Source organism: Xyrauchen texanus, chromosome 16 (assembly GCF_025860055.1).
Source record: "Xyrauchen texanus isolate HMW12.3.18 chromosome 16, RBS_HiC_50CHRs, whole genome shotgun sequence".
NCBI classification, from domain to species: Eukaryota; Metazoa; Chordata; class Actinopteri; order Cypriniformes; family Catostomidae; genus Xyrauchen; species Xyrauchen texanus.
In genome coordinates this window covers 4,793,172-4,810,231 of record NC_068291.1, presented here as the reverse complement: position 1 = coordinate 4,810,231, position 17,060 = coordinate 4,793,172, and the positions used below count along the sequence as shown (strand labels likewise).

Sequence of the window (17,060 nt, the reverse complement as noted above, 5' to 3'; positions counted from 1 at the left end):
CTGCACGCAGAGCTTTAGATGTTCTCCAAACAGAGGCTATCCCACTGGGTCCTTGACGTCATCGCTTTGGCCTATAATACCCATGCCGTGCCCACCCCCTTGCGGGTTCGAGCACACTTGACGAGAAGTGTGGCATCCTCATGGGCAATGGCCAACGGCACCTCCCTAGCAGACATCTGCAGAGCAGTGGGCTGGGCAACACAATACCTTTACAAGATTTAACAATCTCAGGGTTGAGTCGGTCTCGTCCTGTGTTCTCTGAGGTCTGAGCACGTAGAACTTGGGAATACGGAATGCCTGACCGGGTGTTCCGCTTGCACATAGCGCCTTTCCCCTCCACTGAAGTGATCATGTGCGCTCTTTCACCCAGGATAGTCCACTAAACTCACGTTCCCTGGATGTTCTTCCTCCCTAGCCCTCTGGTCTACGATTTCAGCTGTGGAATTCCCTGACCAGACCCACTACGGTTACGAATTACTCTGTACTGGAATAGGTGCTCCACAGGATGGGCCTTCATGGATTAATCCCCCTTTGTGTATTTTCCGCGGTATGGTCCCCCTACTGGCTGACCTGCGTCTACTTTCGGCATTCCCTGCTGTCCCCGGTCGCCGTGTTTGTAGCAACTCCTCCCTCGCAGTGCGTAGGCTGTACGGCTGGCACAGCCTGCTCCCATGCTTGGCACGTCACTTTGTTCCCCCCCCTTCGGAATGCCGGGAACCTAAAAGGCTTATGACATTTTTTATGGGATGTTGGAAAAGTGTACATGCAGTCTGAGGCAGCCTGTTGCTTTGGCACACAACTGCCTGCCCGCACCTGTATCAGCAGCACACGTACACGGTTCAGCACATGGCGTGATTGAATAGGGGCCCCTAGTGTCACTTCATTCGACACAACGTTGAGTGATCGACAGACGGGGAACGTCTAGGTTATTGTTGTAACCTCTGTTCCCTGATGGAGGGAACGAGACGTTGTGTCCCCTCGGCCACGACGCTGAACCGAGCCACTGTAACAGCCGAACCTTATTCTCGGCTCCACAGTGCAAAACCCGAATGAACAGATGCACGATTCCCTCCTATTATACCCGTTTGTCCGGGGGATGGAAAATTCTGTCTGCCAAATTCTCATTGGCCTTTTCTCAAGTTTAGAGGTAACCAAGGCCTTCAAGAAAGACCCCTAGTGTTGCTTCATTCGACACAACGTCTCGTTCCCTCCATCAGGGAACGGAGGTTACAACTGTAACCTAGACGATTTATGTATTACATTTTAAGAGTGTAGTCATTCATTTAAGAGTATGATATTCAGCATAGTAGAAGATACAGGCTGTCATTTCTCTTAGGATGCAGTCTTTCCTTTCTCTTTATATTTCTATCTTTACTGCTCTAAATTGATTACAGGAATTGTGGGAGTGATTGGGAGCCAGTTGATTGGGTGATATGGTCAGTCACCCTCTGGCCCCAGGTCTAAAAGAATAAGAGTCCTCTCAGATTTACGATTACCTTTGACCCTTCTGACCAACTGAGTCTTTGTGGTTCCAGCTAATCAACCTTATGTTTTTAAATAACATCTTTGCATAGTTTACCATGTTTGGATAGTTTCTGTAAAAATCTGTATGGTTAACCTATCAGAAGCCTGTAAAGATGACATCAACTCTGACTGACCATTTGCATTTGCCAATAATTGTTAGCCATTTTTATTGTAAGTTAGTTTTGAGGTTATATCCTCAGCTCATTTTCTATTTGTCTTCTGCCTTTGGAAATGGGGAGAACTTTGTCTTCATTAAACTCTCTCTCAACTGACTGAAACTCAACTTGCTCCTGGTCCTCATTGTTCATAATGGTCTCTCTCTAATGCAGGGGTTTAGAACTTTTTCTACAGGGGACCAAATGCAAAAAGCAATACAGTGTTGTGGACTGCATCATCGTAATGATGAAAAAAAAAGGCTTAATGCCTTTTGCATCATCTTTATATTGTATGCTAAATATTATCCATATACTGTATGTGTTAAAGTATATTTCTCTCACTAAAAAAGCGTGTAATAGAACAGTGATGCATGGTCAGAAATTAAGGAAATTACGAAATTACAAATATGCCCAAGAAAAGTGTAAAAAAATATCCTAAAGTTTGAAATGTGTGGCCAAAAAATGTCTGTGTTCTGTGTCATTTTCAGTGGCATTTTAAAGCAAAAGTAATGGAGAGTAATGGAGAGAGCCACATTACATAACATTTGCAGAAATTGGCAATCAAAGATAATTTATTTTCTTTGGTGGTAGTCTTTAATGTAAATTTGGTGTTATTTGCTCGGTCCTTTTATCCCTTCCCTCCACCCTGAAAAGCTGCATTGCTGAGAGTTGACTTTTTCAGCTCAATGTGCATGGCCTGGGTCTCTGCATTTGTTTCCATTTTAACACCTGTGGTGATGCCCAGAGCACCCAGCACTGCTTTACCAGTTTTCATCCCTCGAGACATGGGAATACGAGTGAACCCTGATTTCACCGATGGGACATCCAGTACAGGCTGCTGTTGGGTAATGGTGAGAAAAGAAACAAAGTTAAGAATGTGAATGTATCATTACCACAAACATAAGGAGGTGTGTAGAATCATGTTGCTTCACAGACTTTGAAGAAATTGTTTTATATAATGCATATAGTATGTGCTCCATTCTTAACATTGCCACAAGGGGTCAGTTTTCTCTTTCAGGTAAACCACTGTTATGGTAGAGCAAATGTTTGAAGAGAATCTTACTTGTCAAGTTGTATCTTTATTTATAGATTTTGTTTATAGCTAGCTACATGAATAATAACACATCCAGTTTTATGGCACAGACATAAGTCTATCACCTCTTTTAGTACTAATTTTGTAACCACCACAGTAGCGCAAGACATGTTTTTTATTCATGTCAAACACCCCTTTTCTGAAGATTCTATTAAAGGTGTATTTCACCCAAAAATTGTAATTCTCTTAACATTTACCCACTCTCATGCCATCCCAGATGTGTATGACTTTCTGTGTATGACATTTTTGGAACTACACCACTTCATGTTGCCCGAAAAAAATTAACCATATGCTTTGAACGTGAAGGAAACTGCTGCATCACACATTTCTTTGTATAATTGTACATTGTAGATGTCGTTTTCTGTGAATGAAGACCATTTTAACAACTATACAACATATACATGAACGGCTAATTCAGATGCAAGGAAACTTTATTACTGTGTATATAAAAAGTACTTTTCTAGGTAGTTTCCAAGTCTTCACTGAATTATTGTTAGATATGATGCATTAATACATATTTTATTCTGCCGGGTTTTGACACAGAAGCAGATCTTTAATTTAACTTTTAATTAACTGTATGCTTGTTACAATTTCCATTGTGATAAATCACTTATTTGTTGTTTTATTTTTTAGGCAAGTGGCTTATTTTGAGATTGTTTTTCCAGACCAGATTGCTTGCTTCTCTTGTGAGATCTGGCAACGCTGCATCTGTATTTCACCCACCACTTAGTTCATAGTACTCTCATTTTAAAAAGAATGTTAACTGTTCTTTTATTTTGTTCTAACCGGTAACCATTTGGAAAGGAGGCTGCGGAACCTTTGAACCATTTTGAAAACAAAAATTATTTTTGACCTTTGAAATATAATGTTTTTGCTCAGAACAAACTGAAATAAAAATCTATCTTGTTTTCAGTCCCTGATTTGAAGCTCCAAAAAGATCAGCAGTCAGCATAACCGTTATCCAAATGACTCCACTGGTTAAATTAATGTCTTCTAATGTGAAATGATTGCTTTTGGTGTGAAAGAGATCAAAATATAAGTACTTTTTAGCTATAAATCCTCGTTTCCGGTCAGCAGCAGTATACAAATTCTCAAGCGGGCGAAGTTCACATGGTCTGCCATGTGATGGATTCGCGTTGGCATGTTCGGACGTAATCTCACTTTTTTCTCTCGGTTGAGACATCCAGAAAGAGCACAGAAATGTACCATTGTGAGTAAGCATACAGATACAAATAGAGATCCAAATCATAGCCAACGGAGCTTCTGTACAACATTCCTCCTACTCAGTTGTAAACAACATCACTCTTCCTGGTGTGACACACATGTATCCGTTCTTGTGTGAATGTGTTAATGCGATTATGTCACACGTGCATACTGCTGCTTTAGAAGACATACATTTTTCGAGTGGAGTCATATGGATGATGTTTATGCTGACTGTCTCTGTTCTTTTTGGAGCTTCAAAAGGTTGTATAACCACCCACTTGCATTTTAAGGACCTACTGAGCTAAGATATGTGTTCTATTTTTCTTAAAATGAGTTCTGCTGAAAAAAGAAAGTCATACTTACCTGGGATGATGGCATGAGGGTGAGTAAATGATGAAAGAATAAAAATGTTTGTGTGAACTAACCCTTTAACTTGGTAAAATCATTGTAGCATATGGCCTTTTTTGGCTTGTCATTCAATCATTTTCCTACATGATATGGTTTATACGAGACACTCACCACTGAGAGTGTAGGTCTGGCTGGTGCTTTAGTGACCTGTGTGATGGTGATGTTGCTTGTCAATTTATTCGATGTGGATTTGGTGGCAGTAACATTGTGTGGTGAGCGTAGCACAGTTCCAGTAGAAGGTTCCTTACTCTCAGCTGATGTGGGAGTAGATTTGATCCTGACAACTGAGCCATGATTTTCAGTGGGCTTCTTGAACTGTGAGCCTAAGTGAATGTGAAATTTATTGTCTTCTGTGGTGATGATACTAGCAGGTGAGTTGCATTTCTTAACTGGCATGGGAACCATTCGTTTCTCCGGAGTCACCTTAAAGACAGCTCTGCCTGTTATCATGTCCACAGTCTCTGGGAAGCTGTCTGGGGACAAAGCAGAGATGCCGTTGGACACAATGGATACAGGTGATAAAGATCTATCTAAAGAAGGTAACCTAACAATCTGTGGACTCTTTAGTCTTGATATGGTGGCAATGGTCATTGGGGATAAAGCTCTCTCTAGTTTTGTTGGCTCTATGGTTCTTTCATTTGCAGGTAAAATGGCAAGCTGAGGCTTCCGAGTCTCTTTTGAGGGTGTGGCAGCATCTCTTTTCATCAAACCCTCAGAAGAGGATCTGCTGATCTGTATCTCATTTGATGGTGTGGCAGCATCTCTTTTCATCAAGCCCTCAGAAGAGGATCTGCTGATCTGTACGGTTGATTCACTATTCTGAAGATCTGAAATACTTTGAATGTGCATTGGCTGGCCATGTTTTTGGGACATGTTGACTTCAGTAGGTGCAGCATCCTCACTGGTGTCTAAAGATATTTCGGAAGCACTGCTATCTTTCTTCTTCATCCAAAGTATTGAGGACTTCTTCACAGTAAAGTCACTGACTGTTGGTGGATAGAGTTCACGCACTGTCGGTCTCTGCACAGACTTCTTAAAAGTCCTCGGATGAAGACTACTCATGATACGATTCTCCTCTTTAACAGATTTCTTGATGAATGCTGCAGGAGTGTCATTGTCAGCTTTCCTGTTTTCAATCAAATCAGTCTGTACTCCATTTGATGTCATTGGAACATTCATAATTCGGGTTCCTTTGGTGAATGGACGTAGGGTGCTGCTGTATCGCTTGGTGACCTCAAGTTCTCTAGTGAGGTTTACAACTTCATTGATAACGTTCTTTTTCTTGTCCTCCTCTTCCAGGAACCTCTGTTGCAGCATAGTGTAGTCTACCTGTAGCTGGGAAAGCTTGTCTTCTTTGTTCATGAGCTCATGAATCTTTTCCTTCAGGGATTGCACATCTGCTTGAAGTTCTCTGGATTTGGCCTCCTCCAACAAGAAGCGATGCCGTAGTTTAGCCTCCTGACTACCTGACTCACTTCGCTCTACTGCCTTACTCAATGCAGTTGGACTTCTTATTTCCTTCACTTGCTGTGACAGAAAATTAGCCTTTTCTTGCTCAGACGGAAAGTTATTTTCCAACATATCAAACTTGTCCTCTGATTTGATTAGGTCACTCTCAAGAACTTCAAGCTGTTGAAGACGATTCTTTAATCTTTCAATCTCCAAAGTCAGCTCCTTAACCTTAATTTCATCTGGTGCATATGCATTTGAGACATTGTTTTCTTTGTCTTCTTTTATTCCATCTGTACTGTGCTTATTCACACCAAGCATGGAGCTTAGATCGTTATACTTGTCTTCTGAATTGGTAAGTTTTCCTTTCATCTCATCTTTCTCCTTGACAAGGGCAGCTATCTTCAACTCCATCTCTGATTTTAGTTTCATATGTTTCTTGCTCTCCTCTATTAGCCTCTCAGTAACCTCCGTAACTTTCTCCTGCTCTGTTTTATACAGTATTTTCAGTTCCTCTTTCTTCTTTTCCTCAGACCTAATTCTGTCCACCATGGTCTTATGTTCATTAACCATTATTACAGTGACCGATTTGAGTTTCATAAGATCCTCTTTTAAATCAAGTTCATCCTTTTCTAGTTTCAGCTCAGATGACTCAAGCTCTTTCATACGAATTTTAACCATCACTAGTTCATCAGTCAAGTCTTTTGACAGGCTTTTCTCTTTCTCCAAAGCTGCCTGCAACTGGGCATATTCTGTCCTGCCTATATTGAAGGTCACCTCTTGTTTTTCCAATTGTGTCATTCTTTGTTGCAGTTTTTCCACCTCCCGCCTCAGCTCCTTATTGTGAGTTTCCTCAGCAAGAAGCTTCTTCTTCAACTCACTGCAATTGTTCTCAGTTTTAGCAATCTCTTCGTCATTACCTTCCACTACCAGAATTCTCTTGTGTAATGATTCAAGTTCTGCCATTATGGTAGAGTTACCAAACTCGCCCTTGCTAATCTTGTCCCTCAACTTCTTGAGCTCCTCTTCTGATTTCTGAACAACTTCATTGGTCTCCTTTAGCTCCTTATGTTTGTATAACAATTCCCCCTGTTCCTGGGACAGCTGTTTGTGTTGAGATTCCTGACTGGACAGTTTTGCAGCCATCTCTTCTTGCTCTTTTGCAAACCTAGAAGTTATTACCTCCAACTCAACTTCAAGATCCAGGATATTCTGGCTGTCCTCCTTAGCTTTTCTCTCTGACTTACAGAGTTTCTGCTCCTTTTCCTGGAGTTGTTGAAGAAGATCTTGTATTTTGTTGCTCTGTTTGTCAATCTTTTCCAAGTGGAGTTCTCGCTCATCAACCATCATAAGTGCAAATGACTTCAACTTGACTAGCTCTCCAGCGGTTCTTTGGATGTGCTTAGAAAATTCTTTTTCCTTCCGCATTTGGTATGCTTTCTCTTGTTTTAGCAATCGCTTTAACCTATTGAACAAGAAAGGTCAAACATGACTAAATGTTGGGTATCTTATTCTCTCTTGGTTAAAAGTAAAATTCACAATTATCCAGATTTATTTACGTAACAGTTCAATATTTCAAGTTAAAATTAGGATGACAATCAGGGTATATTTTGCATCACTTATTTGAATTAGTATCAATTAGGCTGTGTTTACACAGTCACAAAAAATCTTTTGATTATTTTTTACTCACATCTGACACAGATTAGATATTGTTGCACACGTGTAAACAGAAAAATCAGATCTGATCTGAGCCACTTCCCAATGTGGTTTTAAATCAGATACATATCCGATATCTGGACATATGACCTACGTCTAAACACGCATATCCGATTCCCCTTGTCTTTTCTTAATAGTGTGTCCTTATGAAGCAGACATGTCTGTAGGCACTCGCACAAAAAGCTTCTCTTGTTGAGGTAGAATTTTTTTACCCACTCCCTGTTGTCAAACATGTGGACTTGGTCCCACCACTCCTGACGTCTAGCCCTATTCAGACGTGATTAGTCTTATATGGGGATGTGGGTTAATGTAATAATTACTAGAGCTTCTCAGTCAATTACCAGGACTGTGTGTTTCAGTGCTGTTCAAAATTACAGCATGTTTAACTTCTATAAAACGGCCTGTAAAAATAACCCCTGGTAGTATTAAAGGGGTCATATTTTGCCATTTTTGTACAAGTTAATATGAATCTTTAGGGTCTAAATGAAAACTTTGTAATATACTTTTATTAAAAATTCTCATTAGTATTTTAAAAAAACACTAATTTTACCTGCTCAAAAACAGCTCTGTTTTCAGCACGCCGTTTCAGAGCATATGACTTTAAATGATAATGAGCTTTGGTCACCCCGCCCCTCCGTTCTGGAGTTATTTTCCGTATAACTGTTTTTTTGACATTACTTCTTAAATCAGTAACATACAAGTAAACCAGGTGTAACTTAGTGTTACCATGTTAACTGTAACACCTGTGTACACAGTTTTTAATAACACAATAACCATAACGCGTTGTTCATTATAAACGTGGGATTATGAATTATATTGAGAGTGTCGTAACGTTATGGAAAACATGCCGTAATGTACCCTGAGTGTAAACATTAGCCACATTCATTGTGAAGTGTGCAAGCGATTTGCAAAGATTAATATAAAGGTTAATAAAACGTTACACTTACTTCTTCTGGAGGTGCAGAGGGAATATAAATAGTTGGTACCGAATCTTTTTTCAGCAGCAACTTCTTAGCAAAACCAGCTTTATACTGACCCTCGTTTATAAAGCAGTCTGGTGAAAAATGATTCGCGCAAACACGAACGCATTGACGTTGCTCATGGGGAATATTCCCATCGTAAACAAAACTCAGCCACTGCGTCTTCAGCGGTTCAGATTTAGGAACATCAAAATGACTGCTGTGTTCGTTATTACACTGAAGAACAGAACACCACAATGGCTTAGGCGCCATTCTGCTCCAGTGTATCAACAATGATGACGGACTATGATTCTGTGTTGAAACGCTGCTGTCAATCAACAATCCTGGGAGGGGCGTCCGAACGGCTCGATTTGAGGCAGGGGAAAATATATAAGGAGATTAAAACAAAAACACTGGATGGATTTTTATCATAAATGCCTGTACACAATCATAGGATAGTTGTGTACAGGCACAGCCAACACACATTTCAGTACAATCAACTTGAAAAAGTGCATGTACCATTATATGACCCCTTTAATTTAAAATCCTAATATTACGTTTTTGATTATGATTTGAGCAGAGTGAGCACGGTAAATTGTGTTGAGCCCCGTGTTTCGGAACATAAAATTACAAAATGTAATATTTCCTGCATAATTAATCAGCACAGTGTCGAATAGGTCAGTTACACATGACAGCAGTGTGTAAAGGCTGTAGACACACCCATCTCTGCAATTTTTACAAACATAGCTTACCTGTGCGAATATTACAGACATCTGCTGTAATAATTACTTTCTGGACATATGTCCAGAAAACAAATCCCATCCAAATATGTCTTTAGCCACACTCTGAACGATAGTGAAATCATTAAAGTGGTGCTTAACATGGCTGCAGTGAAAAGTCTATTTTGCTTTCGCCTTTTTTACCTAATTAATTGCAATCGTGTGCAATTTTGCCTATTTGCCTACTTTAGGTAATTCAAAACCCGAGGGTGAACAGTGGTGCTTATAATTGAAGGTGATCAGCAATGGAATCATTTGAGTTTGGGGAGAGATTCATGTAAACACAAATATCAGATACGCGTTGTGTCTTTAGTGAATGTAAACAGGCAGGACAAGAAATCGGATACGGTCAAAAGATTGGATCTGTGCATTTAGCCTTGCCGTGTAAATGCACCCTTAGTTACAAAGGTTATGTCTGTAATATTGTATTGTAGCCCTTCAGAACAATAACATTCAAATCTGAGATTCTATTGGCAAACAGACAGTACAAAACTCTGATTAAATCTGCTTCCACTGCACGTTATGGTTCAACTCACCTCAACTCTACTCACTTTACTTTTCTTAGCTTGCATTTCCACTGCAGTTTAGTGCCACCTCAACGTGGGTGGGATTATAGGCTGATCGTCATAGTTCCGCCGCCTCTACTGACGTGGCATCATCTTAAACACTACACAAACTGACCAAAACAATAACACGACCGCTAACTGTTAGCTACTAGCTCATTGTGCTGCATAAAGCAGTTGTTGCATGGTGATTTTACACAAGTGTAACAGTTAAATTGTCCTGGTTGTTTAAGAAGCAAGCTTCCAGTAGCTGGTCAACTAAATAAAGTGAAGCTTTCAAGCAGAGTATAGAGTTAACGTAACAAAACATAACATCCTCCATCGTAGATCAACGGAAGCCCAGGGCACTCTCCCTCCCATTGCACGCCGGTTTAGATAGCGTCCATTTGGTCGAACCACTTCCACTTTTCCTTGATGGTTCTGTAGTCACTTTTACTTTTTTTTACTTTTCCTTGCACTGTTGGTAGATCCGGTGGTAGCGCTGTGCGGCCAACAGCTGAGACATTTCCTGATAGACTTTTTCATTTCGCTCATCGCTAATGAGTGGACCGTCTGCACCTCGTTTATTGACCAGGGCGTGGTTTTGCACACAGCCATTTCTTTTTTCACAATTTGAAAGTCACCTGAACAAATGATACTGTTATTGGTATTGCTAACTTTAGAACTAGCGGTTTGATGTTGCATGTCGGAAATACAGTGATTCTGGTTGTGACAATTCTCCCTGACCAGTCAGTGATCTGCAGGATTTTGACATCACATTTAGTATTGGCTCGGCTCGCTTGGAACCTCGACCGAGGTGGTACTAAAAAAAGTCAGGTACCAGTTACTATTCACAGTGGAAAACCCCAAAAAAGCGAGTCGAGTTGAGTTTAGTCGAGTTGTACTGTGCAGTGGAAAAGCCCCTTAATTCTGGTTAGAGCTGTTTGGTGCTGGTATAGCTGGTAGACCAGCCATGCTTTTCACCAGCAAAAACTAGCTGGTAAAGCTGGTTAACCAGCATGATCTTTATGATGAAGCTGGTTACGCTAGTTCAAAAGCCTGGTGGAGTTACAACTTAGCCTAGTTGTGGTGTAAATGGGCACTAAGTCACAATTTACGCACTACTAAATATTTGTGCGTTGCATCATTAAACTTAGGTAGAACAGAACCCAACAAACAAATTTTGTGACAGACTTCAGTCCTTTAGACTTTTACGTATTGTAAAAAACATACTTCTTAGAGGCTCTTCAGCATGAAACTGATCTAAAACGGTGCACTTTCAGGAGTCACTGTCAAGTTTCAACATATACAAAATATATTGGATATTAAAATTAATATATGTCCATTTTTCCAGCCTGTTGTATTAGTATTTATTTATTGCCCCTTATTCATTTTAGATACGGTTATTTACATTGTTTAAATATGCTGCTTATTAAATCTACTTTTATTATGCATCTTATTTCAATGGTAATATAGTTTATTACAGCTGACGATTATGAGAGAAAGCAAGGTTTGAACATTAACCGTAACAAGATAAAACATGGCATTTTAACACTTTGGTGTTCAAATTTGAAGGCTGCCTAATTATGTGACTACGCATTACTTTACGAAGTTTACGAACTACTAGTTAGGTCTTGCCTTAAGAACTGGTGGTGCAACCAAATTAAGCACTGATTAATTACTAACTAACTAGAAGTTACTAAGCCCTTAGTGTGAACTTTACGTCCCAACTTAAGTGAGACCATACGCGCAGCTGGTGCAACCCTACCCAGTACACTAGCACCCAAAACAAAACAAGATGGTCATTTCAGCAGGGTAGACATAAAATGTTTGTCTGGCAGATGATAAAGCAGGTGAAAAAAATCCTGTAATTTTGGGCCCGTAAGCAACCACCTAGAACACCATAGCAACTGCATGTTCATGCTAAAAACCATTAACAATGCCTTAGCCACTGCATAACAACACTCTGGCAACCATTGAGAAAAACCCGAGCATCATGGCAGCTAGTTCCCTTACTTCCCCTTTCGACAAACATGCGGCAAATTTTCCATTGTTGCCAAAGGTTTGTTGCAGGTTCACCACTATCGGTGAAGAGCTGCAAACTTCTGGTCAACATTTGTGGCGCATCACACGCTCATTTGCATGTGAAAATAATGAGTGACAAATTTGTGGCAAGTTAGTAGCTAGTTTGCCAGAATTCTAGATTTTTTGTAAGGGTTAACATGGATAAGCAACACTTGGATTTTCATTAGATAATGTCAAATCTCATTTATTAACTTATTTATTGCACTGAATATTGCACGGAATTGCATTTGAACAGTCTGTTTACTCTTACTATCTAACCTCTCTCGTTCCTGCTCCAGTAGGTTGGTGAAGTCATCACTCTTGTTCATATAGTCCACGTGTTTGCATTTCTCCGTGTTCAGCTCATGGACGGTATGTCTGTGGCTTTTCTCTGCCAGTAACAGTTGTTCCAGCATGCGACGGTATGACTCTCTGTGCTTATCCTGCAGTCTGTCCAGCTGAGACACAAACAGGAAAAAACAACAAAATTGAAAATTTGATAGAGGAAAGGGTTTTAATGCACACACACACACACACACTGAGAATAAATAGGAATAGAATAGAATAAAATGGAATAGAATAGAATTTACGTCTACTGTGGAACCAGAAGTATTGGGAAACTTATTCAGCCTATAATAATTTATCTAATATATTGACTAAAGTGAAGTTAGGTTTGCGAAAATCTCAGTCATCATTTGTTTGCAGATGCCACTTGGTTTGATACCTCTGCCATAGGCTTTTCGTACACATTGTCATGGTGTGTGTGGTTCTTGTTGAGCAAGCTGTCTCTCTTTAGGGCCTGCAAGGGTCTTGTGGGCCTTGCTGAGCCATAACGAGACTCTAGCTCCGCCGGTTGACTCGTCAGTGCAGAGCTCAACAGACATATCACATCTTCACGTGCCTAGGTGAAAACCATTAACAAACAGAATAACTCAGACTAACCTTTAAATTAAAGAATATTCTATACAGAAGAAATGCCATTTAAGTAATATGTTTGGAAAGCATAATCTTTTTATTCTATGCTGGTCAACCTTGAGGTGGTAGTGCATGTAAACAAACAAAAAAGTGATTGTTTTCCATTTACACCAGATGGTGCCAGACAAACTAACATCAGGCAGGACAGATAAAACTCAAAACTACTTCAATGTGGAACACTGAAAACTATTGACTTTTTGAAACCAGCAACAACACCATAAAACAAACAATATACTCAATATTCTCAAGCCACGTTTTATTTAGTCTATCCAATGACTTCCCTGATAGCACACGTACATCACCCAGATGTCTATTTAATATGTGTGTTTACATCTGGAAGGTGTATTTTTTAGGTTGTTTGCTCATCTGCAGTACGTCTGTAAAATGTTTCCTATCGGATCTCAGAGACATACGTGTGCTGTCTGGGCTGCTGATTTACTAATCTTTCATTTTCACATTTCATGAAAAAATTTCAACCTGAATCTCTCCTTCCATGATTCCAAGCAGTTTCAGAAGGTCATTTTTGGACAGGTCTTTCATCTTAAACATTTGGTCATCATTCTGTGTTGGTTTTTCATCATTATTTGGCCCAATCTTCTCTTCGTCATTTTTTTGCTTAACCCTATCTGGTATTTTCCCCTCCTCTTCCTCTTTGATGTCATGTGAAGTTTGCATGACAACCAGTATTTCATTAGCTGGGCTGTCCACTGTATTGCCTGTGGACCTCATTTTCCTCCTGTGATTGAAAGGTAGAAGAAAAAAGATTTTATAATTTTTTTGTATAATGTCTGTGTGGTTGATCCTGTATTTGGGGATTTCTTCAACTTTGAGCACTTTCGTGTCCCAGGAGTTAATTTTTATTATAAGTTCATATTTAAACTTTTTTCTTTTTGTTATATGAAGGTCAAATGAAAACTGACTTAGAAACTTCTTTTTTTTTAATTACCTTTTATGTATGTATAGATTTAGTTTATAATATAATCTAGAATCTGTTTTACCTTTGTCCTAGACCCAGACTCTCAGATTTAATATGAAAATCCATTCTAAAAATTATTCTGTACATGCACAAGACTTCATGGAACATTTGTATATCTGACATTAACATGCAGTGACATTCAAACGTACAGTTGTAAAAAAAATAAAAATACAAAAAGCATTGGAATATTCAATTAGGGTCTTTGAAATTAGATCATACATGATATAATAAAGCAACAATAGGTCAAAGTATTTATATTTCTTCCTGTGTTCAGTTAGTATACTAACCGATTAGTATTTATGGAAACTAGGGCTTTCAATTTAACGCGTAATAACGTGCGATTAATAATAAAAAAAAAGAACGCGTACATTTTTTTTAATGCTTTCCTGAGAAATTCAAGTGTCGCAGCGGGGGCATGGTCAAGCGCCCGTCTGGGGGAAAAAACGGTAAGGGTGCTTGCACCTGAGCTAAATTATGTCTAACACCTGTCTCTAATTTCAGTGAGCATGGGGAGAGCGGCATAAAGACGGGCCCAGAACCTCGAGAGATACGTCAGTCTAGTGTTGGCATGGTCCAGAGAGTCGAGAGAACTATATAGTTACCTGAGTTGCGTTTATGAGAAGTTTGTGTCACGGAAAGTTGTGAACCTTAATGAGAAAAATTCAAAGTACTCCCCATGGAGCCCTCTCAGTTGGCCGATATCCTCCAGTACCTTGCCAGGATGCAGCAGGCCCACCAACAGTCCATGGTGGAGCTGCGCCAAAACCGGGACCGGTGATTTTTTGAAGTCCTGCGGGCTCAAGCAGAGGACCGCCACGCGATCCGGAGCCTCCTTGGTCAGGCGAGAGACCCAGCCCCGAACCCCGACATCCGCACTTAGCTGCCCCCTAACCTTCTGAAAATGCCCGTTTGCCTTCTCCCAGCGGCTCCGAGACGCGTGCCGGAAGTGGTTGCTAGCGGGGAATCCTGACGTCGGGGGAGTAATCGACCAGGTGGTACTGGAGCAACTTATTCACGCTCTGCCGAAGGGAACAGTGGAATGGGTCCAGTGCCACCGCCCGGCGTCGCTGGAGGAGGCTGTCCAGCTTGCAGAGGACCATTTGGCGGCGTGCCCGAGGGCGGAAGAGCCCTGTTCTCTCTCTCTCTCTTCCCCCTCCCCCTGTGTGTTCCCCTCCTCCCCATAACTCTGCTCTCTCCCCAGAGCCCGTTCCTGCCCCGCAGAGGCGAGGAGCTCTGGATGGATGGATGTCCCCCGCCACTGCACAATCCTGCCGCCCTCCCCCTCAGGTGGAAGTGTCCGCCGACACAGGTGCAGGCGTGGCGTCTGGGCCAGCCTGCTGGGGCTGCGGGGATCCGGGGCATTTCCGGGATCAATGCCCCATGATGGAGCTGGGGACTGTGGTTCGGGTCCCCGATGCCCCGCAGGCTGCCCCCGACCGAGCCGGAGTGTACCGGATACCGGTAAGAATCAAGGGGGGTACTCGCCAAGCACCGGTTAATCAAACCACCGGTTGTAATCAAACCACTATCCACCAACGATTGGTTCAACGTGGGGCATTGGGCACAGGTAAAATGGTGAGGGTGAAGTGGGTGCATGGGGATATTCACAAATACCCTGTGGTGATCCTGACCATTAAATTCCGGGGAACAAAACAGAGTGGAGGCCCTGCCTGGGGCCATCTTCATCTGCTCCACGTCAGGATGACGTCGGGGGGGGGGTGAGGCTGCGGCCCCTCCCGTCCTCAGAGGCTTCCCCAAAGGGGATTTCCCTCTGGAGCAGTCGCGAGACAAGACCCTCAAGCACGCCTTTGACCAGGTGAGAGTGATTGATGTTCAACAACTCCGCCCGAACGTCGCGCTTTCATATCCCTATTTCACAATTATAAATGAGCGGTTGTATAGAGTGATGCAGGATATGCATACAAAAGAAGAGGCTGGCCACCCCAAAAGCACCATTGCACCATCTTCCGCTAATCGAGGTCCCCTTTGAGAGAATTGCCATGGACCTTGTCGGGCCATTAAAACGGTCAGCACACGGTCATTGCTTTGTATTAGTCCTAGTGGATTATGCAACGCGATACCCGGAAGCAGTGCCTCTGAGCAACATCTCAGCACGTAGTGTTGCGGCTGCACTCTTCAGAGTAAACTCCCGGGTGGGGATTCCGAAAGAAATCCTCACCGATCAGGGCACATCTTTTATGTCACGTACACCATGCAAGCTTTATGACCTTTTGGGCTAATCGATTCGCACCAGCGTTTACCATCCGCAGACAGATGGCCTGGTGGAGCGATTTAATAAAACCCTTAAGGATATGATTCGTAAGTTCGTACACGAAGATGCTAGAAATTGGGATAAGTAGCTCGACCCCCTGTTATTTGCAATACGAGAGATCCCGCAAGCCTCCACGGGATTTTCCCCGTTCGAGCTGCTGTATGGGCGGCGCCTGCGGGGGGTGCTTGACGTCATTCGCGAAGCTTGGGAGGAGGGACCTTCTAATAGTAAGAATGAAATTCAGTACGTTCTTGATCTCCGTGCAAAACTCCACACAATAGGGCAACTAACTCAGGAGAATTTGCTCCGAGCTCAAGAGCGACAAAGCCGGCTGTATAACAGGGGAACTCGACTGCAGGAATTTGCCCCGGGAGATAAGGTACTCGTATTACTCCCAACATCGAGCTCTAAAAAGTGGCAAGGACCCTTTGAGGTCACACGACTAGTGGGGGATCTCGATTATGAGGTAAAATGAACCAATAGAGGGGGCGCACATCAGATATCATCTCAACCTCCTGAAATTGTGGAGGGAGGTGGTCCCTGTGAAGTTGGCTTCGGTAGTTCCGGAGAGGGCGGAGCTCAGGCCGGAGGTAAATACAAACCACAATCATAACACCCCCGGTCACTTGTGGAGACCACCTCTCACCGTATCAACTCACAGAGGTTGCCGAGTTGCAGCAGGAGTTTGCAGATGTGTTTTCCCCTTTACCAGGTCGTACAAACCTCATCCAGCACCACATCGAGACCGAGCCGGGGGTGGTGGTACGTAGCCGCCCCTACACAAATGCGATGGATGCGATGCTTGATATGGGGGTAATAGAGGAATCCCACAGTGATTGGTCCAGCCCGGTTGTTCTTGTTCCCAAGAGTGACAGGTCGGTTCACTTCTGTGTGGATTATAGAAAAGTCAACGCGGTGTCTAAATTTGACGCATACCCGATGCCC

General features: G+C 42.0%; 1 protein-coding gene across 2 annotated transcripts in view; it reads right to left on the bottom strand.

The window, feature by feature from the left end:
* Positions 1–2,302: 2,302 nt before the first annotated feature.
* Positions 2,303–17,060, bottom strand: part of LOC127657220 (filamin-A-interacting protein 1-like) — a 36,203-nt gene continuing 21,445 nt past the window's right edge. Inside the window, exons 2-6 of one of the 2 annotated variants that reach the window (XM_052145918.1) lie at positions 13,345–13,603; positions 12,617–12,793; positions 12,172–12,350; positions 4,495–7,297; positions 2,303–2,517 (exon numbers count right to left, since the gene is read on the bottom strand). In XM_052145918.1, coding sequence (XP_052001878.1) covers positions 2,308–2,517; positions 4,495–7,297; positions 12,172–12,350; positions 12,617–12,793; positions 13,345–13,596 — 3,621 coding nt within the window. In that variant the 5' untranslated portion in view covers positions 13,597–13,603 and the 3' untranslated portion in view covers positions 2,303–2,307. The remainder of the gene's footprint in view (positions 2,518–4,494; positions 7,298–12,171; positions 12,351–12,616; positions 12,794–13,344; positions 13,604–17,060) is intronic. The other variant, XM_052145919.1, reaches the window with a different exon arrangement.